This window comes from Carassius auratus, chromosome 1 (assembly GCF_003368295.1).
Source record: "Carassius auratus strain Wakin chromosome 1, ASM336829v1, whole genome shotgun sequence".
Lineage (NCBI taxonomy): Eukaryota > Metazoa > Chordata > Actinopteri > Cypriniformes > Cyprinidae > Carassius > Carassius auratus.
In genome coordinates, this window is record NC_039243.1 from 12,773,392 (window position 1) to 12,801,196 (window position 27,805).

At 37.2% G+C, this 27,805-nt stretch overlaps 2 protein-coding genes across 5 annotated transcripts; one reads left to right on the forward strand and one right to left on the reverse strand.

The window, feature by feature from the left end:
- The first annotated feature begins 1,576 nt into the window (after positions 1 to 1,576).
- LOC113067577 (transmembrane protease serine 3) lies at positions 1,577 to 8,053 on the forward strand. Of its 4 annotated transcripts, none has more exons than XM_026240205.1 (7): positions 1,577 to 1,656; positions 1,775 to 1,958; positions 5,614 to 5,783; positions 5,894 to 5,989; positions 6,172 to 6,299; positions 6,393 to 6,542; positions 7,243 to 8,053. In XM_026240205.1, exons 2-7 carry the CDS (start codon positions 1,870 to 1,872, stop codon positions 7,264 to 7,266), a joined length of 657 nt encoding a protein of 218 aa, XP_026095990.1. In that variant the 5' UTR covers positions 1,577 to 1,656; positions 1,775 to 1,869; the 3' UTR covers positions 7,267 to 8,053. The 4 variants fall into 4 exon arrangements, with proteins under 4 accessions (XP_026095990.1, XP_026095907.1, XP_026095827.1 ...); XM_026240122.1 differs by having other exon boundaries at positions 6,393 to 6,507; XM_026240042.1 differs by having other exon boundaries at positions 6,172 to 6,542.
- Positions 8,054 to 8,367: 314 nt separating this feature from the next.
- On the reverse strand, positions 8,368 to 27,580 carry LOC113067468 (homeobox protein PKNOX1). The gene is made up of 16 exons (XM_026239903.1): positions 27,397 to 27,580; positions 27,177 to 27,247; positions 26,640 to 26,742; positions 19,008 to 19,074; positions 18,777 to 18,901; positions 18,183 to 18,645; positions 16,397 to 16,509; positions 15,527 to 15,660; positions 15,249 to 15,420; positions 13,848 to 14,018; positions 13,653 to 13,767; positions 13,465 to 13,562; positions 13,211 to 13,339; positions 11,711 to 11,787; positions 11,483 to 11,646; positions 8,368 to 10,374 (listed from the first exon to the last, which is right to left on the reverse strand). The coding sequence occupies exons 7-16, from the start codon at positions 16,445 to 16,447 to the stop codon at positions 10,169 to 10,171; spliced, it is 1,317 nt and encodes a 438-aa protein (XP_026095688.1). The 5' UTR covers positions 16,448 to 16,509; positions 18,183 to 18,645; positions 18,777 to 18,901; positions 19,008 to 19,074; positions 26,640 to 26,742; positions 27,177 to 27,247; positions 27,397 to 27,580; the 3' UTR covers positions 8,368 to 10,168.
- Positions 27,581 to 27,805: the final 225 nt, after the last annotated feature.

Sequence of the window (27,805 nt, forward strand, 5' to 3'; positions counted from 1 at the left end):
AAAGAATCCTAATATACTTGTCATGTTACTTTTTTCATGAGAGATGAATAATTTACATATTTTACCAGGACAACAACAAACCATGTTCAGACCACTGGTCAGTGTGTTCACGGCTGAATGTGAATGATCTGGATTTAGTTTAAACACCTCAGTGCTTCCACCGGAGGCAACAGTTAGTGAAGTTTTGAAACTATAAATGCCACTTTATATTTGGCCTGTGCAGTTCTTTCATCGGTCACGCTGTTGTTTCTCTCAGTCTATGGCTGCTGAGTCAAACGCATCTCATATTATCCAGTAGTCGTGACTGCGCGCGAGACCGGATTACAACTGCGTAAAAATCGGTTACTTTATCACACAATCATCACTGCAACAGAGCCCACTTCACCCTAACAATCGAGGAGGCGCTGACTCATGAACCGCTGCCTAAAGCCCGTACAATGAAGCGTGACGCACTCAAGCACTTTAATGGCACCTGATGGTGAGAAAGAGACAGTGCATGTTTACGAATCAGAAACACATGTACTGTATTAGACTGAATTAATCCAACGATTTCTTGTTTTTATGACCATGAAGTTTAAAGTACTAAAACACATTTCCCTACACCTTGAATACACTTGAGTGTACAATTTAATCATTAAGCTTTCAGACATGTATTTATTGAATTAAAATAGCTTCCTGCATTGCACTAAACGCTGGCTTTGATTTGGTGGAGATTTATTACTAATAGAGCCTCACACTGCTTATTTTTTTTATTATGTTAAGCAGTAGTAGATTATACTAAATGTCTTTCTTTCTAAATTCTAGTCTTTTAACAAAACATTTTTTTCATTTATCACAGTCTCCCAACATCTAGAATTTTTGTACTTTAAACCTGAATATCATGATGAATTTTCAGAAATTTAAATTGTTCAGTCAAATGTTTTTGAATTGCATTTTATTATCTATAATATTTGTATTATTTTTACTATTATGTATAAATATTTTTATGTATAAATATTTATGAATAAATATTTTTATATATATAACTTTATCCTTTATGAACAAAATAGTCTCAAAATAATTATCTGAAAACCTAGATATATTTTACTTTAAGCCCATACAAATATTTTTTTATTTTTATTATTTAAGATAAGTCAATAAAAGAAAAAAAATGAATATAACTGTGGATATTTTCACCATTTTAGAAAAAAAAGAATATGTTTTTCAGTCTTGGCTATACGTTAGAGTAATGGAAAATCTCCTATTATATACATATAGGTTCAGATATCATATATCTAGGAACTACATGGTCCTTGATGAATATAATCATGGCCCTGAAGGTTCAGTAAGGGAACCGTCTAAAGACTGATGACCTTTTCACGTTTGGCGCCCCTGCCTGACCTTTCAGTGTAACCGGAGCTCAGAAGCTGAGACTGTCCAGCATTACCTGATCCAAAGCTGTAGTGACGTGACAAAACACTGCTGCACACCTGCTCAGGTGTCACCGAGAGAGAGAGAGAGAGAGAGAGAGAGAGAGAGAGAGAGAGAGAGAGAGAGAGAGAGAGAGAGAGAGAGAGAGAGAGAGAGAGAGAGAGAGAGAGAGAGAGAGAGAGAGAGAGAGAGAGGAACAAGTATAAGACATGAAGTCACTCAGAAGGACAGATCTGTAGCGCTCTAGTAAGTCACCTTCAGATTAGCCCCTTCATTTTTCAATTTCACAAAAGCTAATTTCACAGGCGGTTGCTTGGATTTGGACTCGCTGGATGTAATTCATTCTTCATTCTTTCTGACAAAGATTAAACAGACCGTGGGCCTTGGATTCCCATTGACAACGTCACTTTTTCACTTCCTAAGTGGATCAGTGTCACTGTCATCCCAGATGGAGTGAAGATGAGAGGAGAGAGCAGAGTCATGCTTCGTCCCAGACAGCAGGAGAGACGGAGCGGCCCGTTTCAGAAGGAGGAAGCGGTCAGGAGAGGGTAAGGAACACGACCAGCAGTATGTCATGTCACAGTGTTTGTGGGTGTCCTTGTGTTTAAGGTTGACAAGGTGGCTCTATCGCAGCAGCTCTCACAATATCCTCCGGTCTCATGCTATCCATCATGTGCTCACTTTTTTTGTCATTAAGCAATGAATACACTTGCATGTACAACTTGGTCGTTATGCTTTCAAACATTTTTTTCCCCTGTATTTTTTTTTGTGCTAATATCTTTCTTTTTCATCTTTTAATGAAGCATGCCTTTTCATGTAAATATCAAAGTTTTAAGTAGTTATTGGTTTGTTTAACTAACTAACTAAAGGTGGGTTTCTAGTCACAGCAGAATGGGTTTAGTGGACATTTATTACTAATATTTCAAAACAAAATAGCCTCACTGCTTATTTTTTTTATATGCTAAACAATAATATATTATACCAGACAACTTACAGCAGCATTTCTTTTTTCTTTTTTCAAGAATTTAAGTCTTTTAACAAGACTTTTTTTTATTTTATTTTTTTTATTGCTGAACACCTCAACATTTTTCCTTTAACCATCACCAAAAACATCATCATCATTAATTATTGTTTTTCAAAATATACACTACTTGTCAAATATTTGGAATAACTATAATTTTTTTTCTTATGTTTTGAAAGGAGTCTCTTATGCTCACCAAGATTGCATTTACTTGATCAAAAATACAGCACAATAAACAAATAAATTATATTGTGAAATTACAATTTAAAATAATATATTTATTCTAACAACTCCTGTGATGGCAAAGATACATTTTTCACACGATCCCATGACTGACAACAGTTCAGAAAGGGTGCACTGAAGTGAAGAAATGTATAATGGTACAAAAGATTTTTATTTCAAATAAACACTGTTGTTTTGAAAGTTGTATTCATCAAACAATAAACAGAACAGTTTTCAGCATGAAAGATAATAAGAAATATTTCCTGAGCAGCAAAGCAGCATATCAGAATGATTTCTGAAGGATCATGTGACACAGAAGACTGGAGTAATGATGCTGAAAATTCAACTTTGCATTTCACAGGAATAAATTACATTTTCTATCAAAAAGAAAACCATTAATTTGAATTCTAGCATTCAGGGACGTGGGAACTATATGGTGATTAAATATTTTGTTGCAATGTTAAAAGTTTGGGTGTATAGGACAGACCTATCCGCGATCGCTCTCTATGGTTCTGACCAAAGAAGAGCACTTTGGAATCTCCATTACGAATGAAACCGAGATTCGAACCCACAACCCTAGGGTTAGGAGAGTTTGACTCTTAACCCTAGGGTTGTGGGTTCGAATCTCGGGCTGGTAAATACCACGACTGAGGTGCCCTTTCTCATAGTTCTGCTATTTACAGAATCAGCCGTCAGTGTCCTGCTCAGTGGGACAGCTGTGAAAGATCAGGACTGTAATCCAGTAACTTCAGATCCTGGGTCTGCAATTATTCTCTTCATGTCTGTTGACTAACAACGAAGCCAAAATGATCATCTGTCATGCCTTCTATACTAGGATAAATGTATTTCCCAGAGCAAAGCAGGGATTTCCCTTTTTTAAACAGAAATATGATGATACTTTTCTAGTGTGTGCTTGTGTGAGTGTGTTTTCTTGCACTTTGTGGGTGTCTATGAATAATAATGAGATTCTGTTCCTGGTGGCCTCATCATCTGCATAGTTAATCCAATCAAAATCAGTCTGCCATTAACTGAAAGAAAGAAATATCATCGCAGCAAATGCTTTTTCACCTCAACTAGGTCAAGTTCCATTCAATATCTGCAGTCTTCTGGCTGTCTTTTAATTTCAGAGGTCTGTCTGTTCTTAATGTTAGGCATCTTGGGACTTGAATTTAGTAGTTGTTTTGGTCAAAAACAATGACTGATTGCCCTCCAGCCACACCTCCTTAATAAAAGCGCCAATCAGCATGTCTACAGTCAAGAAGTAACAGCTTATGACTCAAAGTAAATAAGGATGAAATTTAGAGGGAAAGAGAAATTGCACTTGTGTCAGGTATATAGTTTTTTTTTAAATATATTTAATAACTTCAAAATGAATTGATATCCGTGTGAAAGAAACCAGTTTTTTGTTCTCCTCTTACTGATTGTAGTTATGTGAACTCTACTGAAGTTCCCATCTCCTCCATTGAAGCAGTCTTTCAGAATAATCTAGTGGCTCTTAATATCAACCAAACAGGACTTAAAGACAACTTCAAGATCCAAAACTCTTCATACCTCAGGTAAACCTCCTTTTATACTCCTTCGTGCAAAGCAACCGAATATACCCTGCCAAAAAAAAAAAAAAAAAAAAAAAAAAAGTTGACAATGTGGTTCTTTTTAATGTCAGTCAAAAAGATTCCCGACACCGTTTCGTATTCGCTGCAGTTTAAATATATAGTCCACATTACATCACTTGATCGCCAATGGTTGCTCTGCAGTGAATGGGTGCCGTCAGAATGAGAGTTCAAACAGTTGATTAAAAACATCACAATAATCCACAAGTAATCAACACGACTCCAGTCCTGTTTTATAAAGTGAAAAGCTGTGTGTTTGTGACACACAAATCTGTAATTAAGAAGTCAATTAAGATTTTTTATTATTCCAGAAAGACTCGATGCAGTTCAGGTATAGTGACTATAGTTTTTTTTATTATTATTAAAGATAAACGTCACAACAGTTACCAATTGCTTCAGTGACTCATACTTATGTAAGACTGTAATCTATATCGTGTATGACGTTTAGTCAGTAAATACTCAGAAACCACCCAGAACCAAACATCTATATGATATAAAACACTTGTGGCTTTTGTATTGTGTCAGTGAGGTTTCCACTCAGATCCAGTTTGTGTGTTGTGGTGTAGAGTGTGGCTCCAGGCCAGCCGTCCGCAGTCGTGTTGCGGGAGGGAACGTGTCGAGGTCTGAGCTGGTCCCGTGGCAGGTCAGCCTTCACTACCAGAAACAGCATCTGTGTGGAGGAACGATCATCAGTGAGCGCTGGATTCACACTGCTCTGACACACACACACACACACACACACACAAATGAACATATATCATGTTGACTTGGTACAAAAAAAAAAACTTGGTTTTGTGTTGGTCCAGAATGTTTTATGCCAGTTGGATGCTAGTTCATACTGGTTTTTACTGGTTCTGTGCTGGTGCAGACTGGCTTATGATGAACCGATGCTGGCCCAGACTGGTTTATACTGGTTCTGTGCTGGTCCAAATTGGTTTAAGATATTTCTTCGATGGTCCAGGCTGTTTTATGGTGGTTAGGTTCTGGTCCAGAATGGTTTATACTGGTTCTGTGCTAGTCCACACTGATTTATGCGAGACTGATGGTGATAAGGGCTGTTTTATGCTTTTTTGTGCCCGTTCAGTCTGGTTTATTCTGGTCTGGTACACGTCCAGAGTCCAGACTCAATAAAGCTGGTTCTGTGCTTATCCAGACTGGATTGTGATGGTATGATACTGGTCCAAGCTTTTTTTTTTTTATCCTGATCTGGTACCAGACTGCTTTAAATTGTTTCTGTGCTGGTTGAGACTAGTTTCTGTTAATCTGATACTGATCCAGCCTAGTTTACACTGGCACTGGACTCATTTGGCTTAGTCCAGTACTTAAATATGTGATTGCTTTTGTTCAAAGCTATGATCAGCCACTGTTATGGGCCGTGCATGCTGGGATAACAGACCAGCCATTGAGTGGATCTGGGGCTCTCTCTGTGGAGAAAATCATCTACCATGCCAACTACAGGCCAAGAGAAATGCACTACAACATAGCGCTTGTAAAGATTAAACTACCTCTGTCTTTCAATGGTAAGAATTAGCTTCTAGTCACTGGATGAAATATTTGTATAAACAGACTTTTAAATTGAAATCTAATGATGGTTTTAGTACGATATATCCCCTTTTTTCTCCCTTCCCAGATCAAGTAGCACCCATCTGTTTGCCCAGTTATGGCGAGAGCTTTGAGGATGGACAGATGTGTTTGATCTCAGGCTGGGGAGCCACAGTGGATGGTGGTGAGTGTGGATCCTATAGGTGTTAGTACAGTTCAAATGGCACTGAATTGAAAATCAGCTGGTATTTCTTGGGCAAATGTGTGTAGTAAACAAGTTTGACAGCTTTTGAAGACTGAACCATATTGCTTTCTGAGTGTGTATTCAGTTGGTGTCTTCAGAATACACACGTGTGTGTTGCGCAGGAGAGGCCAGTGTGTCCATTCATACCGCTCGGGTCCCGTTACTGTCCAGCAGAGTCTGCTGCGGACTGGGTCTGACTCCCTGGAACATCTGTGCAGGATTCTCAGAGGGTGGTGCTGGGACATGTCAGGTACAGCATCTGTGTATTATCATCACAAAGAGCTACAACAGTCATTATTCAAATAGCCAATCTTTAGTTGAACCCCTAGTTTTCTGTCTGCAGGGGGACAACGGAGGGCCGCTGGCCTGTCAGGGGTCCGGGTGGACATTGGTGGGGGCAGCCAGCTGGGCAGAGAGCTGTGGACAAAAAAACAAACCAGGGATTTACACCAGCACAAGTAAAGCTTTCGCATGGATTCAGCAACAAATGGAGGTGTATATATGTGTGTGTGTGTGTGTGTGTGTGTGTGTGTGTATATATATATATATATATATATATATATATATATATATATATATATAAATATAAATAATAATCACTTCCTTATTTAGTGTTATAACAGATAGAAGAGACGAGATTGTTCAGGAACAACATTTTTATTTATTTATATCTCCTGGCAAAACCAACCATATTTTGATAATGACAAGGCCAACTAGTGACAGTTAACTGGGGCTGAACTTTATTCTCATTGGCTAGTTAACACTCTGATTTATATTTCATTAACTGTGTTGGTGCTGATGAATACTTGACACACTTCCTGTTCCTCAGGGGCTCTTTGACCTTTGAAAAGGTTTTTGGGACACTAGAGTCATCCAGCGGTGATTGTGTTGTAAAACACTGAAGTTAATTGAACTGCAGACCAGACTCAGACTTTGACACAGTATCAGCTGTTAATTAGCCGTATAATTGGTTTTAATTTCATCAAAACATTCAATACTACATTTTCACCAGCTTACATTTACTAACAATAGGACTTTCACTATTTAAAATGTAACCAAATGGTAAATCTTTTTTTTTTTTTTTTATACTTGCTCGTGTGCTTCAGCTGCTAATAATGTTTGTGGCATTGTAAGTGCTGATATTTCCTTCTGGAAAAACAAATAATAGTTTAAAATGTGTGTGTGTTTATCAGAAAGAAGAGCAACAGCAACACTGAGCATCTCGTGGTGGATGAGCTTCTGCTGGACTGCATGCACATACTTCCAGACCTAAAAACGAAAATACCTTATCCAACATGACTTATGAAGGGGAAATCATGTTATCAATCCTTATATAATTTTGGGTGCAATTCATATCAGGAAAAACAAAGCTCTTTCTCAAAGAAATATTGGTTTCAGTTTAAATATTTTTCAACAGTGTAACTTGTCTGCTAGTTGCCAAGTTTGATCATTAAACACCAATTTGATAGTACAGATAAAAAGATGTTTTCATCTTTTATCATGTCACTGGAGATCAAATATAGAGAAAAAAAAAAACCCACTCAATTCAAAAAGTGGACATTGTACAAACTATAATTCAAGGGACATAAAGGCAAAATTAAGGTTTATGAAATGTGGTGAGATCAAATAGAAAATATGAGATTATACTATGCATTCTAAGAAAATAGATTAAAAAAAGAGAGAAAGATCATCAATGGACATGAAATGTAGACTAAATTATAGAATGACCCAAATGTATAAATAGAATTCCTGTTGATTCTATTGACCAAGACAAAAGAACAGATCTTTAAGAAATTTACATTTATTTGTAAAATAGATCTATTTACTGTACATTATTTACTTGTGCTCAATTATTTATCATTTATGTATTTATGTCCAAACTTTTAAGTGCATATATTTTTGTAAGTCCAAATGTATACACACTTAACTTGTGATGCATTCGTTATCATTCATTAAATTATTGTCATTAAGAGATTTACCATATTAAAGTCTATTTTGCTCCTCCGAATCTCTGTATTCTTGCCTTCACTTCCTTTGTTTTTGCTATTAACCATACACAAAGTGTTCGAGAAATTAATGAATGCTAAACCAAACAAATCCAAAGAAAACAGACTAAAAGTAATCCTTAACAAACCCCAATATTTTCCACTATCCATGAACTACATTACAATTTTAGTCAAATGGTGTATTTGTTTACTCACCAGACTTGAGTGAAGGTTAGACTAAAAATAGTCTCTGTGCCCTGACATGAATGCAGCTCGTGACCTCTGATGTCTTACTACAGGATTCACAGACAAATACAATCACACACAACAAGCTTCCTTCAGGTACAGTGTTCTTTATTACAAAATGAAGAGTCTGAAAGGCATATCTGTGTGTTTGTGTGAGAGACAGAAGCGATTATAGAAGCAAAGAGAAAAAGGCAGTGTTTAAACCTCCCCGTGCTAAGCTAACTGAGTTTCTCCTCTCGGGTTATTCATCACAAGACTACTGCCGCAAATGATGAGCCGCTCAGTACAGACAGCCTACAGCACATACTGAACACGCTAAAGAACTAGAAAACAGGACTGAGTGACGGCTGGAAATGGAGGAAATTGTAATATATATTATATTGGCTTTTTTGTTAAATATACCATCAAGAGGTTACTAACAGCTCGACTGTAGCAGTCTCACTGGGTTTACACGGATAGATATGTGTTTCTATTGTGAGCATATGTTATGTTTCAAAAATCATGTTGTATGTCTCTTTACAATAAATGAAAACGCATGCAATCAATTGTTAAATATTGAAAACATTAGTTTTATCCACAAAAAGAAAAAAACTCTATATGAACTGTCCATAACAACACAGAATAAAAAAAAGAAATCTGTCATAAATCAACGGTGAGTCCCTTTGCCAAAAAAAAAAAAAAAAACATAAATACAAAGTCTTGTTGACGTCCTTCTTGGTTTCACTTCAGTTGGAGTTTTGGCAATATAATCATTAAAAAGCACATTTTCTTCTCATACAACAATAACAGGCATTGCATGACATAAACATTATCACAACCTTGCAAACATATCATGTTTGGACACGGTATCCATGCCGACCGCACAGGAAGTGACATCATATGTGTAGAAGATTCTTTTTTTTTTTTATTCCACCATGGAATTAAGAAAGCAAACTGACTTTTTAGCCTTATAATTCTAACTTTAACTTACTTACTCTTTTCTTTTGAGTTGATATCTCACAATTAAGACTTCAATTCAGACCTCTTTTTCCTCGGGAAAAGATATAAACTCAGAACTGCAAGAAAATAAAACAGAATTGCGAGATATAAACTCCGATTTGTGACATATAACCTCACAATTCTACGTAAAATAGTCCGAAGTGTGAGATAAAAAGTCCAGATTACCTTTTAAATGTTGTTTTAATTCTGTGGTGGAAGTAAACTTCCATAAATATGAGCGTGTCTCACATTGTGGCGTTAGAAATGTAAAAAGGTAAGGCTTCATAGTCTATGCCTTCAGCGGATATTCATTCTTTGTACTAAGTAGTTACCACAATCCCCTCCAAAACAGGGTGAGCGCGTAAAAAGTGTTTTTTTGTCTTTTTCATACATAAATTCTCCTTACAAAACAGAGCAAAACAAACTAAAGGAGAAAACAGACAAATTGGCACCGATCACGTGTGACAGTGTGCTATAAAAATAGTTCCTTTTTTTTCTCGGTGCAAACACAGGCATGCAAAGAGCTGAAATCTCATTGTTGTAGTATAACTACAATCAAATCTAATCCAGCGTCAACATTTTATTTTTCTTCCTTCCTTTTAGCTCTTTCAGAATGTGCTTTGAACACTTTCTTTAAGTTTACAGTATCATACAAAAAGTGCACTCGGCTAACTGCGTCGGAAATGATGTGTGTGAGACTTGTGCTTGAGTGTGTATGGGTTGTGGCGGTGTGTGTGTGGCTTTAAGCCCTTTCTCTGTACTTCAGACCAGCTGTTTGACAGCTTGAGGACGTTCTGTGACCTTCAACACGTCAGCCGAGGTGTCTGTGTGAACGTCTCTTTCTTCTTAGTGCTCTGATGTGCCTTACTAAAGTCACTGTGTGTGTGTGTGTGTGAGTGCTTCAGTCCTACTACAGAGAGTCGCTGGTCTCCAGGCCCAGCCTGGTCATGTCGGAGTGGGAAGGATCATTGTCCTCGTCCTCTTCGTCATCTTCATCCTCCTCATCCTCCTCCTCACTGTGACCTCCCATCATGACCTGCTGCATGGCCAGCGTCGCTCCGTCTGAGGAGAGCGTCTGGAGGCCGTCCTCACCCACACCGACTGTTACTGTGGTACCTGAGTGTGACAAACACTACATTTCCAATCTTGATAAAACCAGTAAATATTGACAATTACATCATAGCGCTTAATCATTGTTTTTGTAGAAAGATTAGATTAATTGGGTCGAACAGACAAAAACAGCTTAAATTCAAGCCGTCTGAACATTATTTCTTAGCTTGAGTAGCTCTGTGGTCTGATAACGTGAGGTTTTTATTATATTTCAGTCATTACAGATCTGGATGTCGTCAATTAAATTAACCTGTTAGCAGAATTACTATTAATTGTTAAAAAAAATACAAAATAAAAATTAACAGAAAATAATTTCCAAACGCGTGAATTATTAATCCATACACACTGCATCATTAAATATTCATGTATGTTTATTATATTGAATTAAAATATTTTGAATTAAATCAGCATTGTCAATTAAATTATTTTTCAGTAAAATTAAGTAATCAAATTAAATAATTATTTAATTAGAATATTATAAATATAATGATATATTATTCCATAAATTATGGATTCAATTCAAGTGTTCTCAGTTAAATTAACCAGATAACAGAATTAGAATTGAAATTATTTTTAGTTAATATAAATGACATAAAATGAATATTAAATTCAAATGATTACAAAAATAATGAATTATTAATCTATAAATACCATTACATATTAGATTTTTTCAGCATGTTTCTACTTTCAACTTTTGGCACATTTTTTAAGTGAAGCAGTTTTGTTAAAAAAACTTATTTTAATGCAAATACCAACACTAATACTCATATTTTTATTGTTATTTTTGTTAATATTAATAATAACAAAATAAATTAATTCCAAAATTTTGTTTATTTTTTCTTCATTATGATATCAAAACAGTTGCATCAACCTGGCATGTTTTATTTCATACCCTCCAACAATATCAAAATTTATTTTAATGTATTTTTGAATAATAAAAGCATTAGATTACCAGAGCAATCATACAGTAATGTGCTAAACACCATAGAAACCACACAGCAACGCCCTGGCATCCATCCTATCCACTGTGGAAACACCCTTTTTCCATCTTAAAATGTACCACTGCACCTCAAAGTAAACTCATATTCAGTATTGCATGATCTATGGGCCGTACCATCTTCCATGGTGACCTGTTGCTGGGACACAGAGGCGGCGAGGGAGTTGGGCCAGAAGCGCTGTAGGGGCCGCGTTTGGGGCGTCTTCTTTTTGTTCTTGGGTGTGTCCGAGGAGCTGGCGTCCAGCATGGGCTGAAGGATCCGTCGCCGTGCATTAATAAACCTGAAGACATGGAGCCAGTCAGAGGCGATCCTGCAGACTGTATGATCAACGTCTGATAACTCACCAGTTGTTAACCTGCAGCAGGGTGAGGTTGGTCTGCAGGGCGATCTGTTTCTTCTCATCTTCTGTAGGATAGGGGTGCTGGGAGGGACAGACATAAGAAAGGGCTCACATCGGTCCACTCAGCTCTTTCTCCGCTTCATTAGAACAGTGTCTCTCTGTGGGCCGCCTGACAGAAAACTGCCCCGCCGGGCTCTTCTGTGGTCAGCACTCTCCTCAGAGTCACATGAGCAGCTGACGTTTGTGAGAGTGCTTCGTGAGCCAGTCATCAACACCTAGCAGCTCACTTAACTCATCAGTACATTTAAAAACAATCCAAGCTGTCATAACATTTGTCTCAGACTAGTTTGGTGGTCTGATAATTACTTTTATTATATTTCAGCAGATTTAAATAACACTACAGCTAAAATAGCTTTACAATTAAATTGGTCCTGCGACTTATAGTCAGGTGCGACTTATTTATCAAATTTAATTTGACACGGACCGAGAGAAATGAACCAAGAGAAAACATTACCGTCTCCAGCCGCCAGAGGGCGTTCTATGCTGGTCAGTTCTCCTGTAGTCTACACTGAACACATAGAGCGCCCTCTAGCGGCTGTAGACGGTAATGTTTTCTCTTGGTTCTAAATAAATGCAACTTATAGTCCAGTGTGACTTATATATGTTTTTTTCCTCATCATGACGTATTTTTGGACTGATGCGACTTATACTCAGGTGCGACTTATAGTCCGAAAAATATGGTACGTTAAAATAATTAAATTATTTACAAAGAACATCTGCATCATAGGAAACTTTTGTGTTACATATAGACTACTGGTTAAAAGCTTGGGGTCACTAATTAATACTTGATGAAAAGTGAAAATGAAGCCTTTTACATTGCTATTTTTTATTTTAAATAAATGATTTGATGTTAATCCCCTCCCTCCTTTATTCCTCAAAGAATCCTGAAAATCCACTAAAAGATTGCACAACTGTTTTCAGCATTGACGAAATGTTTCTTGAGCAGCAAATCAGCATAATAGGAGGATTTCTAATAATGATGTAAAAAGGAATGATGCTGAAAATTCAGATTTGCCATAACAGGACTAAATTACATTTTTAAAACATAACATTTTGTTATAAAATTTCACAACTGTACAGTTTTCACTGTATTTCCTATTAAATAAATTGGTAATGTACATCCATTGTATACCTACTTAAGACCATTTTTTATTATTTACCATCAGAATTATTAGCAATAAAATATAATAATTATTACAGTAGACCAATAATAATTTAACTTTACAACAAAATACTCCTATTACACATGACTTTTACTATCCCTTATTCATAACATTTGAGATATTGGTTATACTGTGTGAGTGACCATGAAACGCTGTTTGTAACCCGTTTTTTATGTGACGGGATATTCAAGGAGAAAAATGTCAGATGACAAAGCAAGCACCGTTTGTGATGCTTCACTCTTTCTGACACTATAAAACAGGGAAAGGACAGAAACACTTACACCGATGTGCTGGAAGAGCCAAGAACGCATGACACTGGTGGCGTGTTTGGGCAAGATGCCTCTCTTAGCTTTAGACGAGTTGTCCTCCTGACTGAAGAAGTTTAGATCCTGGTTCAACTGCAGCTGAAGCTGTGGGGCAAAGAGCAATCAGGAGTGTGTGCACGTGTGCATTCATACTGTGACGGATTATGGAGATGTGCTCTGAACACTGGAATAACTGCATGAAGGGAGCACGCTTGTCGACAGGGTCTCACCTGTGAGTTCTGGATGCGTATTGTTCCAGGTGACAGAGTCTGTGTGACCACCTGCCCCTGTGGAGTGACAACTGTAACAGGCTGATACACCGTCCCACCTGGGCCAAACAAACACACTCACACAGTCAATATACAGTGCGACAAATCTGCGAACCGAATCAATATGAAGTAGCAAAGCAATCACACACCTGTGACCACCTGTGTGGGGTTTACAGCGGTGACAGTAACATTGCCTTGTTGTAAAGCCGACGCTGGTACTACAATACCTTGAGGACTCATGGCTCCAGAGAACGAGCTCAGCGGCTGTGAGGAGAACATGTGCACACAACGGTTATCTCCTGAGCAGAGATGGAGGCAGAGCTCTGCAGTGTTTTCGGGCGTACCTGTGTGTGTGTTGGGGAGTAGGGGCTTCCTGGCTCTCCGCTGAGCAGCGTCTCGCTGTTCATCTTGGTCTTGAGGCAGGCGATGTAGCGGCTGCAGAAATCTTTACACAGGTCATTCACCTTCTCCAGCTCCAGCAGGTGAATCCGTAACACCTGGATGGCCTTCACCATCTGAGGCCGACGAGAGAGCACAGGACAGCCAACATCAGAAAGATCAACTGAACTGCTAGAGGAGCCCTGAATCCAACACACTGTACAAGACCCAGACACCAAACCTCAAACCGCTCACTTTTGATTTTCAGTTCCTCACCAGTCACGTACACTGAGATGGACACTCACATTTAATTTTTATTATTATAATGTTTTAAAGCCTCATGTTAGCTAGCAGATTAGAATTAGATTAGAGGCTGCTTCACCAGTCAATATCAATATGTAAAAGCCAATCAAATAAGCCAGTAATGAGCACTAAAAACTGTTTTTATTTTGGATGCTAAAAGGTGAATCAATATTATGTAGAGCACAAGTTCATTTTTAAGATGCATTTTTTAAGATTAATTTAAAGTGAGTGTTAGATGATTGCAAAGTTAGTCTAAATGTAAAAATTAGCTTGCACAATTAAATATCAATATCAACTGATGCCGATTGAATATTAAATATTGACCGATAAGTGATATTTCATGCATTCCTAAATGTATACGCTGCTGATCAAAAGCTTGTTGCTTATTTATTTTCATTTATTTTTAAGTTCTATTCAGCAAGGATGCATTCAATTAATCAAAGGTGACAGTAAAGACATTTATAATGTTATGGCTGTTACATTTATAAAAGATTTCAAATAAATGCTTTTTAATGAAATGTATTTAAATTATGAACTATTAGATTATTAAATCAAATTAATTTTTTTTTACATTAAACAAATATTACAAGGTAATTTCTTAGTGTTTAATAAACACCACTATACAAAAGGTTTGGGGTCAGTAAGTTTTTTTCCCAGAAATAAATGAATAATTTCAGAAATCGAGCAGACTTTTACATTGCTAAAAGTATTTCTGCTATCAAATAAATGCTGTTTTTCTATTCATCAAAGAATACTGAAAAAAATTATCAAGGTTTCCACAAAAATACTAAGCAGCAACAGTTTTAAACATTGATAATAATCAGAAATGTTTCTTGAGCAGCATATCAGAACGATTTCTGAATGATCATGTGACACTGAAGAGTGGAGTGTCTCTCTCTCTCTCTCTCTCTCTCTCTCTCTTATATATATATATATAAACAGAAAAAGACATTTAAATTGTGTTATTTTTTATTAAAAAATGCACCCTTGGTAAGCATAAAAAACTTTTTTAATTCTGAACATTAGTGTAAAGACCAAAAACCTCAGTTTAACGGAATTCTTACCAGATTGTCCAAATCGGGGTCCTCGCTGAAGAAAGCCTTGCCTTCTTTCTCCTGGTTTCGCACAAAGTTCTCGATATCCACATCGAAGCTGGCCGAGGTCACGCACTCCGAGCTCTGAGTCGATTGCTCACATTTCTCAAAGAGCAGCGCCAGCAAGGGGAACAAGGGGTGTCTGACAGTCAACAGACACATCATTTATACACCAAAACACAAATGCATATTCAACTACACTCTCTCAAAAACATGCCACGAGGAAAAAAGAAAAGAAAGCAAGTTACCTGTAAATAGCCGTCTTGTAGACCTCCATAGGAGTCTGTGGTTCAGACGGCGCTGAGCTGCCCTCCTCTTCCTCTCTCTCCTCCTCTTCCTCCAACCTCTCCTCCACTTGTCCCGCCGTCTGTTCTTCTTGCATCTGCAGAGAATGAAGATGTATGAGGTATGTGACGATGTCAGCTGGCATGAAACACAGCCTCGCTGAGACCCCAAGGGCTGACATGGGGTTTTAAAGCATGTAACAAGGGTTCTCTCTCAATCCTCAGACTATGTAGTTTTAGAAAGCTTTCACAGATTTAACAGAGTGGTTTTTCACATTTGTTTCAGACTATTTAACAGAAAAGTAAATACTGAAATACCGGTACACTGAGTGACTCAACATACAAGGTATGCAGATATCTTGGATAATTATAATGCAATCTATTTGTATATTAAACTAGAATATATACAGTAAGCTAAGTACCCACAGTTTGTTGGTTTCTTTTCTCTTTCATCGTTTTTTTTTTCTTTTCTTTGTACTTTATGGTTGGGACGGGCCCACATGATTGAGTGCATGTGATGGAGCACAACAATAGTGTTGATTGAAAAGGAGAAATGTTAAAAATATTTCACGACTGCTGGAAAACCTCGGGTTAGTCTCGAGTCTCTGTATCGCTCCATCCGATGCCGCAGAGATCAGACTTCCCAGAATTCACGAGACATCAATCTCAGATTGTGAGATGTCATACTTGCATGTTTACAAGATGCATTATTTTTTATTTTTTTTTAACAGCAGTATAACGATGCTTATTGCTTCATCTAAAAGGGCATTTAAACACACTTAAAACATAACAGTACTCCATTGGCTGTATGAAGAGCTCTTTGGCAACACAAACCTGCTCAGCCTCTTGGTAATCCTCCATGGACACCGATGGGGATGTCATCATAGTTACTGTTGCCGTGGACAGCTCTTGGGCATTCTATAAAGCTGCTCTTCAGCTCCACTGAACTGACACAGTCACAACAGAGACAAAGATCAATGAGGAAAAACAGCTGCTACTCTACAAAAAAACTAATAAATAGAAACAATCAATACTATTTAACAATGGTAATCAACACTTTAATGAACACTTATTAAATAATTCTTACAAAAATTTTGCACTGGCGCACTTTTGCACATTCTGCACAAATGCAGTTATCTCTCTTTTTATTGTCCTCATTTTTTTTTCTTATGTGTGTGTGTGTTTCTCTGCTTATTCCAAAACTTCATAAGTAACTAGTTTTTTTTATAAGTATGATTATTTATTGTATTTTTACAGTACATAGAGACAAATCCCTTGTATGTGTATACCCACAGTACTTGTCAATAAAGGAGATTTACTGATTAATTATATTCATTGTATAAAGGGTCATACAGTGCTTCACTGACACGCAAATACAGGTCAGGCAAATGAATGAATATATCAACTTGTCAATATTATTTTTTGTATTTGGACGTTATAACCAGAATATAACTGTACACACTTATGCAAATAACGGTAGTTCACCTAACTGAATAACTAACATTTTGTTTTCAGTATTTATTAAATTATTAATATATTAGCGTGTAAAATATGGGTTTAATTCCACTTTTCATATATTATATTATATATATATATATATATATATATATATATATATATATATAAAAATCTGCATTATACAGGTAATGAATAATCTTAAAGTATAAATAATAAATGCATAGTATAAAAATAAATGCATATCAGTTTTTATTGTATTTTCTGCACGCGCTGTGAATCAAAACTTCGTATTTTACACATAAGTGAGAAAACCATGTATAAAGTCCTGTTTGATTTGATGCATTACATTGATGTCCTTCCAAATGAACTTGCTGAATTGGAGAAACATCTGCAGTGTTCTGCAAGCAGGCGAATACAAACTGGCGATATAAATAGTAACATCTCTAAATATCGCCTTGCTGTATCTCTGCACTGCAACACGACTTCAGTGAGAGATTCGCTTTGAATGGGCTTAGAAAAACTGCCAATATCTACATCTAAAAACAAAATCGATTTTATACGAATCATTGTTTTCTTGTAATGTGGTTTTATATCTCCGTCATGGTCTCTTTCTTCAGCCGCAGATGACTGTATCTCATCCTCTCGATTACTGTAGGCGCCATGTTTGCACCGAGTCTCCGTTCAAACTCAATGTTTGTGTGTTCATCTCTATATTGGGCTTTTTTCCGAAGCGCCAGACACCCGTGAGAACCGCTGGTGTAATTAATATACAATTACAGTACGTAACCTGCGTCATCGTGTAAAAACACAAGCCGCCTTGACTTTTCGCTTACTTATTAAAAACACCGTCTCTGTCTCTTTAAATATAATAAAAAGCCTGCCCATAATCGCCTATCAATCAATCTAAGGGACATCGGGCTATCCCTCCCCACCAGTGCCGCCGCCATTCGCACTTCTACAAAAGATCATAAAAAAAAGAGCTGGGCCTTGACTGTGTGTCGAGCCAGAGAAAACCCCGAAACCGCCGTACAAACATCCGATTTCAACCTAAAACCGTCCAGACCGGAAGCTCGATCTTAACGTGCTGAGTGCATTTTAGCGCGCGGCCCAGATCGCTTGATTGATAGGGAGTCGGAAAAGAAGATTTTGAGTGACAGCTTACCTTAGTGCCAATCTTCGTCACAATGACAAGCGGCTGCAGCAATCGGGACCCGCAGTTCTTCCATGTCGTCATAGCGTAACGGCACGCAGGCAACTTTGCTCATGAATATTTATGAGATGGGAGGAGACATAACGGTATAGGGAAAAGTGCTCGCCCCTTGAGACTTCAGTGGAGCAGTGTAACGTGAATGTTATAAAATTGTAAATTAAAAAAAATATAAAATTATAAAAGGTCATTCGGAGCGTGAAAAAATTAATAAGGCACAGTGTGAATGTTAAAGTTCTAATTACTTTATTATTTTTTGTTTCCTTTCTTGTTTTTTTAACAGAGTGCAGGTCTGTAACTGCAAATAGTTTAGGTATTTATAATCAAATATTAGTGCCTCCTAAAACACATCATAAATGACATACTTCTATGGCAATGTGTGATTTTCATTTTGAGCTGCTTTCATCCAGTACAGGCTCTGAAAAGGAAGACAAAAAAAAGTATATATATATATATATATATATATATTCTGAGCTTATTTTATAATCATTTTAAATGCGCAGCAAAAATGCATTAAATTAAACGGTGTAAAGGTAATAATATACACACCAGAAAACTTAAATTCTGGGAACTTGGTTAAGTCTCCACTCCCATAGAGTCTCTGGAGTTTGCTTAGTTCTTCATTTAAAGCTTTCTCATAAACTGGTCCAGCATCTACAGGGCCACCAGAGGATCTATGGACAACATCAACAAGGTTAAACATGGAAAATGTGCTATAAAAATATATATGAGAAGTCTGGTATATATTGGAATGCTTTAATGTTATGTAGTAGTATATACTGGCTCTTTGTAGAGTATTCCCTTATCTTTTCGAGAAAGAGTCTCTTTATTGGATCCAGTTGTGCTGCTGATGTGAGAGAAATTCCTGTTAGTTGTTTCACATAAATATGCAATATTTCTAATATGTCAATATTAGCCTGAATGCTTTCATTATGTACTTTGATGATACAATTCAGATTATAATTCTACTGCGTTGCATGTTTAAATAAAATAAAAAAAACTATTTATACCTAGCAATTAATTATAACTTATCACAAAATTGTTTGCATTATTAAAAACAACAACAACAAAAAACATATTAAAGGATGTCAAGATAGGCATCAGTGTACCCTCTTGCGGTAAAGATCAAAATAGCTCAAAAGAACTTGACTTAACCAGAGAAACCCATGCTGGTTCAATACAGGAATCAGTGTGAGCAATTATGTGTTATGGAAAAATGTTTACAGAAGATATACACATAAACATACACTTCATTGTTAGAGCAGGTCAGTTCTTAAATGACATCAGACATCTGTCAGATTGGAGACTGAACTCTCCTGCTTATGTTTGTGTGGCATCATGGCAGGTCTTTTTGTTTATTTCAGGAGTGAAAAAAATCTTTAAATACTGGTAAAGCTAAAATACCAGATGTAAGAATTAGATAATAGTATAAAAACAGACTGCAAAATTTTTTTTTAAATAAAAATCAGCAAAAATGCATTTGAAAAAATATATTAACAAATGTATGATATGTAGCAAACCTGACAAAAAAATGAACAGAAATTCAAGATTTAAAGATAATGACCCTGTTGCACTATAACAACTTAAATGCAATAATGCAAGTAAATGTATTTCAACAATGAAGTGCATTTAAGCATATATGAAAACTGCATCTAAGTTATAGAGCTTGTGATAATATAACATTTGCAATATCTTAGAGTAATTTCCTACAAGTAACTGTCCACAAAAAATAGGGAGGGTACATAAACAACGAAATATTCCTATTTTTGGAAAATATGGATTTATATAGGTATTGAACGCAGGAAGGGTGACACGTACCCCCAGTCAACTCTTCAGCTGCCTCTGTCTGATCCTCTTCCTCTAAAACATCAGTTTGCACTAGAATTGGGTCCTTCAGACTGATGGATCTCTGAGTATCACTTGAAAGAGCATGTACCTTCACGACTTTACTTAGAGAGGCAGATGTGGTCTCAACGGCAGGAAGATCCTCAGTGGATTGAAGCGAAGAGACTTCAGGCATGGCGTCAAAGACCTGAATGGCTCCTTCATTGTGAACTTCTCCAGAAGTAACTTCAACAGTTTCAGTGCTGCCAATATCTAGTATGGAGTCAGCCGTGCCACCTGGGAAAGACCCAGCTGCCAGATCGATAATCTCTTGTCCAGAAGATGGTTTGTCTGCTTTGAAATTTGAAGACCAAGTGGGAGCTAGAAAGTTTTGATACTGAGTGGACTGAGACTTTGAAGAGTACTGTGACTGTGCAATGTTTTCAAAAGCCGATGCACTGGTCACTGCAACCACTTCTGAAACAACAAAAGGCTCCTGTAGATGACTTTTCTCATGTGCAGATGAAACTTCAGGAGTTGGCATTGCTCAGAGCCATATAGAGAGAGAGTTGCGACAACTCCATTGACTCCAATGGAACGCTTTTTTTACAGCAATGGCGGCTTGTGGAGCCTCTCAATAGTTCCCGGAAGTAGCAGCAAACCGATGCCGCGCCGTGGAGATGCAGCAGAACAAACTGTTTGCGACGCACTTTTAAAAAGGTAAGACGTTTAAATAATAACATTGTATATTATAAGTACATCTAAATAACAGTAACTTGTAAATTAAAACATTCTAGTAGATTATTAATCATTATATGAGCAGATTTAAGGGATGTTATCAGATAACTAACAGATTAGGCTAGGATTGGAGCTGAATAAAGTTAGTAACGAACACCCTATTAATTGTAAAATGAGAAAATGAACCTAAACAAATTTTTTTTGCAGGGTGGGGAAAGTTAGCTAACGTTACATATTAGTTCATATTCATATAGTACATGTTCATATTGTGACAGCGTCGAGTGGAAGTGGTACAAATTAGGTTATAAAGTTTGTTCCTTATTACACGTATTAATTAAATTTCTTAATAATAAAATGCACCCTATTGATATAAATTTAGAGTGAATTAAGTTTGCAAAAACATGGGTGGAGTGATATTAGGCATTGTGATTCAATTGACTATTACTTGTCTATATTATTTAATACTACTGTAATATAGAAGTAATCATACTTAACATGTTTTTATTACTGTATTGTATATTTAAACTTGTTAGTGTATTAATGTAACATACTGTGGGTGCTGGTAGGTGAAGGACTAGTGGTTCTTTACCACAGGACTGTTCTGTGATGGAGCATCAGTAATGATGCAGGTCAGGAGTACTGAGGGGACCATGGTGAGAATGAAAACAAAAGGTATGTTTCAAATAAACCAGTAATAAAGTAGTGTGGTAAATGTGTATTGTACTGCTGTTTTATTTAAGGAATCATACTAAACTAAACATGAAATACATATTATGAATAATAATTTAAGGAATCATACTGCAGTGAGGACCAATGATGTTATAGGCTGTGGGTCAGTGATGTTGGCTGGGTGCTGGACTGGTAGGTGGAGGATTAGTGTTGGCTGGGTGCTGGAAGGTGGAGGAGCTGTTTGCTGGTTGTTGAAGCTTGGCTACTGTTGGTCCTTTTCCTCTTTTTAGATTGGCTCTTGCTTCCAAGATGTCCATCGTTTAAGTGTTGTTTTTTTCTGTCATTTCGTATTTTTTTAGCCTCAATCCTCAACCTCAGCCGTATAAATCTTTTGGAGATTTTTCCCTCTACTCCACAGCATGATGGAAGCCTGCTGGAGAGTGACTGAGCTTCTTTCTCCAACACATCCACTGCATTGGGGAGCTCCATGAGGTAGGAACTACTCTTGGACCTAAATAGTTTCTCAATTTGTTGGGTGAAGTCATAGGCTTCTTGGGAGGGACGACAAAGAGCACCTGCCTTGAATTCTTTTAAGTTTAGTAAGATACTGTTATTTCCAGCAGGATTGTCATCTGTTTGCCGTGTTGCAGTTTTGCATTTTCCACAGATGCTGGCAAATCGGATTAATTTGTGGACAATGTAGCCTGCGAGATGGAAGAGAATACATTTCTCTGTTTTTGTGAGGTCAGGTGCTGTTCTGTTCTCCACCATCAGCTGTTCCACTCTGACTGATGGAGTGACGTTTTGTTTCACTGTTTCCAGGAAGTCTGCCAAAAAACTACTGTCATCTTCCTGGTAGCTCCCAGAGGTGATGGTGCTGAAGAACTGACCTACGGATATGATTCTCAGTGCATGATGGAATTCCACTGGAGTTGGTATGGGATTTTTAGACCTCACACAGCTGAATGTATTTTCAAGACAGTCTTGTGTGAACCTTGAAGTTAACACAAACCTGTGTCCTCGTGTCAGCATCTCTTCCTGTATGCCCAAAACTGATTTGGTTGCCATTATCACCCCTTTTTGAACAGGCTTCCAAACTCCCTTATGACCAATCTTCATCCCATAGAATAGATGGATGATATCCTGTAGGAAGATTATGGCCTTTTCATACTCCTCTATCTTGACCCTGCTCAGTGCTGTAATTGGATGGCGAGATGACATAAGATCAAACCAGTGATCCACTTGCTCCAGGAACCACGCTGTAGTCAGGTAGGAAAGAGGGCGGTTTTCTTGCTGCACCATATACTTCAGTCCAGCACTTGTTGCCTTACTAAATACATTAAGAGCAGGACCAACCTTCATTTTCTCAAAGTGGCTTGGCTCGATGGCTGCAGCTGATAGATGGGGAGCTACTTTTAATGCCATCCCTTCTTGAAAGGACAATAAGTCCTTAATAGGGACCACTGAAACCTCATTGGAAGGTAGGTTCTCTTTGTTAACCACATTCTCTGGAATTGTTAACACCTGTCCACGGACAAGGGTACTTTTTAGATTTTTCACCAGATGTGGGACATCAGGCATGAAATGGAGACACCTATCTGGTGTTGTTGGATGCGGCACAGATGTTTTGGTGTGGTCGACCCCAAAGGATTTCCACATGGCCTGGTTAGGGCTACCCATATCGGTGGTGACAGCAAGCACATGTAGCACTATGGATGCTGCTCTCTCTATTAATTCTGTAATTATTGGCTTGTATTCTGCTCCGTTGGTAGAATTGCCACTGTAATGATATGCCACTACTTGTTTCCAGCGAGTTGTGTTTCCAGCCAACATAAACACACAAGCATGTGTTGCTACTCCTGTGTGACCTGGCAAAGTGACATCACCATAGAGTTTGCCTGTCAGCATGTGCAGCTCAACACTTGGAGTGATTGCCATTTCATCCAAGGACAGCACACACTCCCTTTCAAGGTCTGCCAACCCATCTACTTTCAGTTTTAAAAAATCAAATACCTCTGTCAATATACCAGGCTCAAATTTGATACATTCCATCCTTCTTTGCAGGGTTCTGATCGCTGGCAAGGGAATCTGCAATTCCTGTAGGGTCTTGTAACCAGTTGGACCGGATGCAAAGCGAATTTTTAATGCCTTCTTAATTGTTTCATTGCTCCATTTCATACCTTTTGTGGTTCGTCTTCCTAATGCCATAATTTGGTCTTTTGACAAAAATTTCTTTAAAATGTTGTCCCTAATTTTAATTCTTTTTTTCAGAGCTGCATTTTCATTCTTTATTTTTCTTAGTGCTGCCTTTGCATTTTTTTATATTTTTTCTTGTCTCTTTAATTTTTTTAATAGACCCAGGTAACTGGCTGATGGCTCACTGGAATGCTGACTGGCTGCTGACTGACTTGCTGCATGCTGACTGGGTAGTGTCACCTGTCCCTGTCTCTCCTCTCTAGCAATGTCTTCTATTTCTTCACTGTCACTTTCCCTTCTCTGAGTGTCCTCATTCTTTTTTTCCTCAACCTTTGAAACTGATAGAGGCAGAATACATTGTATTGCTAGTTTTAAATATTGAAAATATCACATCACTTCAAAATTAGAAATATTACTTCAACTAGTACGAGTTTGTACTTATTTTATTTATATATCACCTGTAATACTATAGCTGTGATCAGCAGTGATTTGCTGTATGTCTACAGGTCTAAGGGTGCATCGTGGAGCAGGGGCCCTCCTCTTTTTGACCACAGGACGATGCACAAAGATTGTGGGAATAGCATCTGGTCAGCCTAGTCTTAAATTTTTTGGTCATGACAAATTGGTTTGCCTCAAAATGTGCCTGCAGAGTAACTTGAGTTTAGTTTCCACACAAAACTTTTTTTTTTTTTTTTTTGTCTACCCACATACTGTACATATCACATGGTGGTTAAATGCACAGTTATAGGTTACACTAATGACTCCCTCCAATGTCTCACCATGAGTCTCATCTCCCTGGGTTTTGCAAGGCTTTGCTTGTTCCTTATTTCCAGTAAATAATTTTCCATGTAAAAAGTGCAAATAAATTTAAGTATAATTACCTCACAAATTTTTTTGTTGTTGTAATTCTTATTTAGATTTAGATTGCTCCTGCTGACTTGAGCCAACCATTATTTTCTCCTCTCCATGTCAGCGGGGAAGCCATACATTCGCACACCTTCCTCTGACCGAGTGGAGCATCCCCATGCAGCACAGCAAACCATGTTGGAGACTATGCAAGAGCAACATGAAAGAAAGGACACATACAAAATGCTTGGCATGCTATTAAATTTATTAGGAAAGTATTCATGAATTCCTTTAAATAGTTAATTGCATTTATTTGAATAAAAATACAAAGTAATCTCATAATATATAATTACAATTACATCATTACTTTTGAATGGCAGTGTACATGTTTATATACGAGTATGCTTAAGTTGTTTTAAACCTGAATATATTGTGTATACAAATAAGTATTGTAAGAATTATACATTAGATAAATAATATCTATAATACACAATTATATTACTATATGTAATTGTATGAATTGTAAACAAAAAGCTTCATTTTACATTTACTTAACATTCTAATTACTGCTGCTTATAGTTAATTGACCCCTTGTGCGGTGCGAGCTGAAAATCATCTGTCGCCAGCCTGTCTGTACTATCTGGAAGTCATAAAGTCATCAATATGACATTAGTTAACATGAGATCAGTGAAAAAAAGAATAATGTGTAACATAAAAAGGCAACAGCAACCCGTGTTTTTACAACTTAACATTAACCTGAAATGAGTTTTTAAAATAACGGCAAATAACGGTAACTAATCCTCAGAAATGACCTGATTTTACATTTTAAAAACATCGTTGTAAGTACATAATCATGCTACATACATATGTCGGTGTGTTTTGTATAAATATATAGAATAAAATGCATTTATTGACTCCTAATTACCAGAAATCGCAGTTCTGTCACTCTTCTCTATCAGTTTGAATGGCCGCAAACGAACTTCCTGGAACTATTTGAAGTCTACATGAATCACGTGACAACCAGACATTTCGAACTTCCGTTGTCGCAACTCTCTCTCTATATGGCTCTGGCATTGCTTTGGACGTCACCGTAACATCAGGCATGTAAACTCTTCCATCACTAGTTTCTCCTGCATGTTTTTCAGAGGCAGAAGCAACATCTTCATAAAATGGAATGACTTCTGAGTGGTTTGCTGAAGACGGTTTAGAAACTTGATTGCTATTTGTAGTAATCTCCCCTTGAGCTGAAGCCTCTTGTGGAGCAGTAATTGTGGGTGATTCTACAGCTGACTCAGCAGCTCTGGGTGCTGCATTTTTTGCATTCATAATTTCAGTGCATGTTTTATTATGCAAACCTTCTGTGGGTATTTGGTCTGCATCTTTTGAATATGCAAAATCCATAGAAGAATCGACCATGACAGTGTCAGGTGTTGAATAACTACCCACAGCATATTTTGCTGGAAGGGTGCTGGTAGAAGTTTGAACTTTTGCATTAGAAATAATAACTTCTTTGGCATCACTCAAGTCATTCAGTTTATTTGGTGTAGTCGGTTTGGTTGGACTGATAGCAGCTTTCAGTGCAGAAGCAATGATCACTGATTGCTTCTTCTCTTTGGTCTCCTTGGCCTTTTGTTGCAGTAATTTGGCAATATCGCTAATAGTTTTTGGTTTTGCTTTCTCTAGAGTAAAGGCAACATTATATTAATATAATAAATATAAGCAATGCAGAATAAGCCCCTGTAAATTCAGAATATTAACCAAGCCAACATGTAAAAATAAAGTTTTCAAAAGGAGAATTTTGCCATGCTGAAATAGAAGAACATTTGTTTGGGGTTCCCCAAAGGACCTTTCAGTTAAACCCTCTGAGAAGTTTTTTTTTTTTTTTTTTTTTACTACAAAGGAAATTTTAATTTTTTATTTTTATTTTTTTTTTTTTACTACAAAGGACATTTTAATTATCTGGAGAACATTTTGTGGAATGGAAAAGTTCTGTGTTAAAGAACCTTTAAAGGTTCATCTTAAAGGAATCACAGATGCGAATAAAGAACCTTCAGTTTACAGAGGTGCCTCAATATTGCTAAAATAAGACCCCACACAACAAAAAGTCAAATAAGTGAAATAAAAATCCCGAAAGCTTACTTATACTTGTATATCTGACGGGCTTCTTGAGATTATTTGCTTTGGTGCAGAAGGGAGTCAATGGAGGGACGTTCATATGTATCCAACTATCCAACCATAGGAGCTGAATTAAAGATACACAAAGTCATTTCTACACAATAGATCTCTGCAAAACTACCCTGCCATATTTACATTAGCTGACATCTGAGACATTTGTGCAGATTTGAGCAAAGCTGTACATATTGTAATAAGAGTGTTTTTTACTTACAAAAACATGTCACAAAAATAACTTGCTTGTTATTAATTTACTCGTGCTTTCAATTAAAATCATGGGTGTCACTATTTTTTTAACAAGCTACACATAAAATATACACACATTCTTGTTTTTAAAATATTTTTTCCCCTCATAAACTATTCCAGTACACACCAGAAAGCTAAAATGGGAAGCTCCTTAAAACATGCACTGGGCAAAAAAATTCTGGAAAGCGCGTTCACAACAATTGACTTTTTATCGAACTACAGTAGCTTTCAACTTGAGTGACAGTTGTGAACATGTACCTTCAAAACCTTTAATTGCCGAACTCCCTGGAAGGAGGACATTGTCACGAACATCCCAAAGAAGTCGATGGCTTTATGTGGGAAGAGCAAACACAGTTACCCCCAAGAGGAGGAGGACAGTGGACGTGCAGAACAAAATACTCGTCGAGAAGCAACATTCGTACACAATATTAGTGACAATATACTGTACATGGCCTTGTGGTAATTCAGAGTGTTTTACCCTCAGTGTTGCTCTCTTTCGACTCGTCGACGTGTTTCTCACAGACACCGCTTGTTTACTTGTCCATCGCAAATCAGGACATGTCGTTCAATGGTCGTTAAAATTGGATTCAGAGGCTCTCATTTAACAACCCCTCTTTATAAAAGCAGTACTGTTGTACAATAAAGACAAACACATGCACAAAGATATTTTAGTTGTTGTCTAAATTGTTCCGTGAAGCCTGAAGACGTTGCGTAATGGTCCTGACACGCCTCCCGAGAAACGTGCTGTTAGTCATTACAAGAAAGTCCAAAACTTTGATAAATACGAGCTGACGTGAAAACCGTGGCAATCTTTTACCTCATCACTGGTTTTCACAGCATAATAAAATGCATGCAACGAAAAAATAAATAGCTGCATTACATCTTGG

Excerpts from the sequence above, each read along its gene's own strand:
- LOC113067577 (XM_026239968.1), top strand. The coding sequence starts at position 1,870 with ATGAGAGGAGAGAGCAGAGTCATGCTTCGTCCCAGACAGCAGGAGAGA. Across the intron at positions 1,959-5,613 it reads GAGGAAGCGGTCAGGAGAGG|CTATGATCAGCCACTGTTAT; the intron begins GTAAGGAACACG and ends TTTTGTTCAAAG. Across the intron at positions 5,784-5,893 it reads ACTACCTCTGTCTTTCAATG|ATCAAGTAGCACCCATCTGT; the intron begins GTAAGAATTAGC and ends CTCCCTTCCCAG.
- LOC113067468 (XM_026239903.1), bottom strand. The coding sequence starts at position 16,447 with ATGATGACATCCCCATCGGTGTCCATGGAGGATTACCAAGAGGCTGAG. Across the intron at positions 13,768-13,847 it reads ACTCCCCAACACACACACAG|CCGCTGAGCTCGTTCTCTGG; the intron begins GTACGCCCGAAA and ends TTCTCCTCACAG. Across the intron at positions 11,788-13,210 it reads GGCTCTTCCAGCACATCGGT|CACCCCTATCCTACAGAAGA; the intron begins GTAAGTGTTTCT and ends TGTCCCTCCCAG.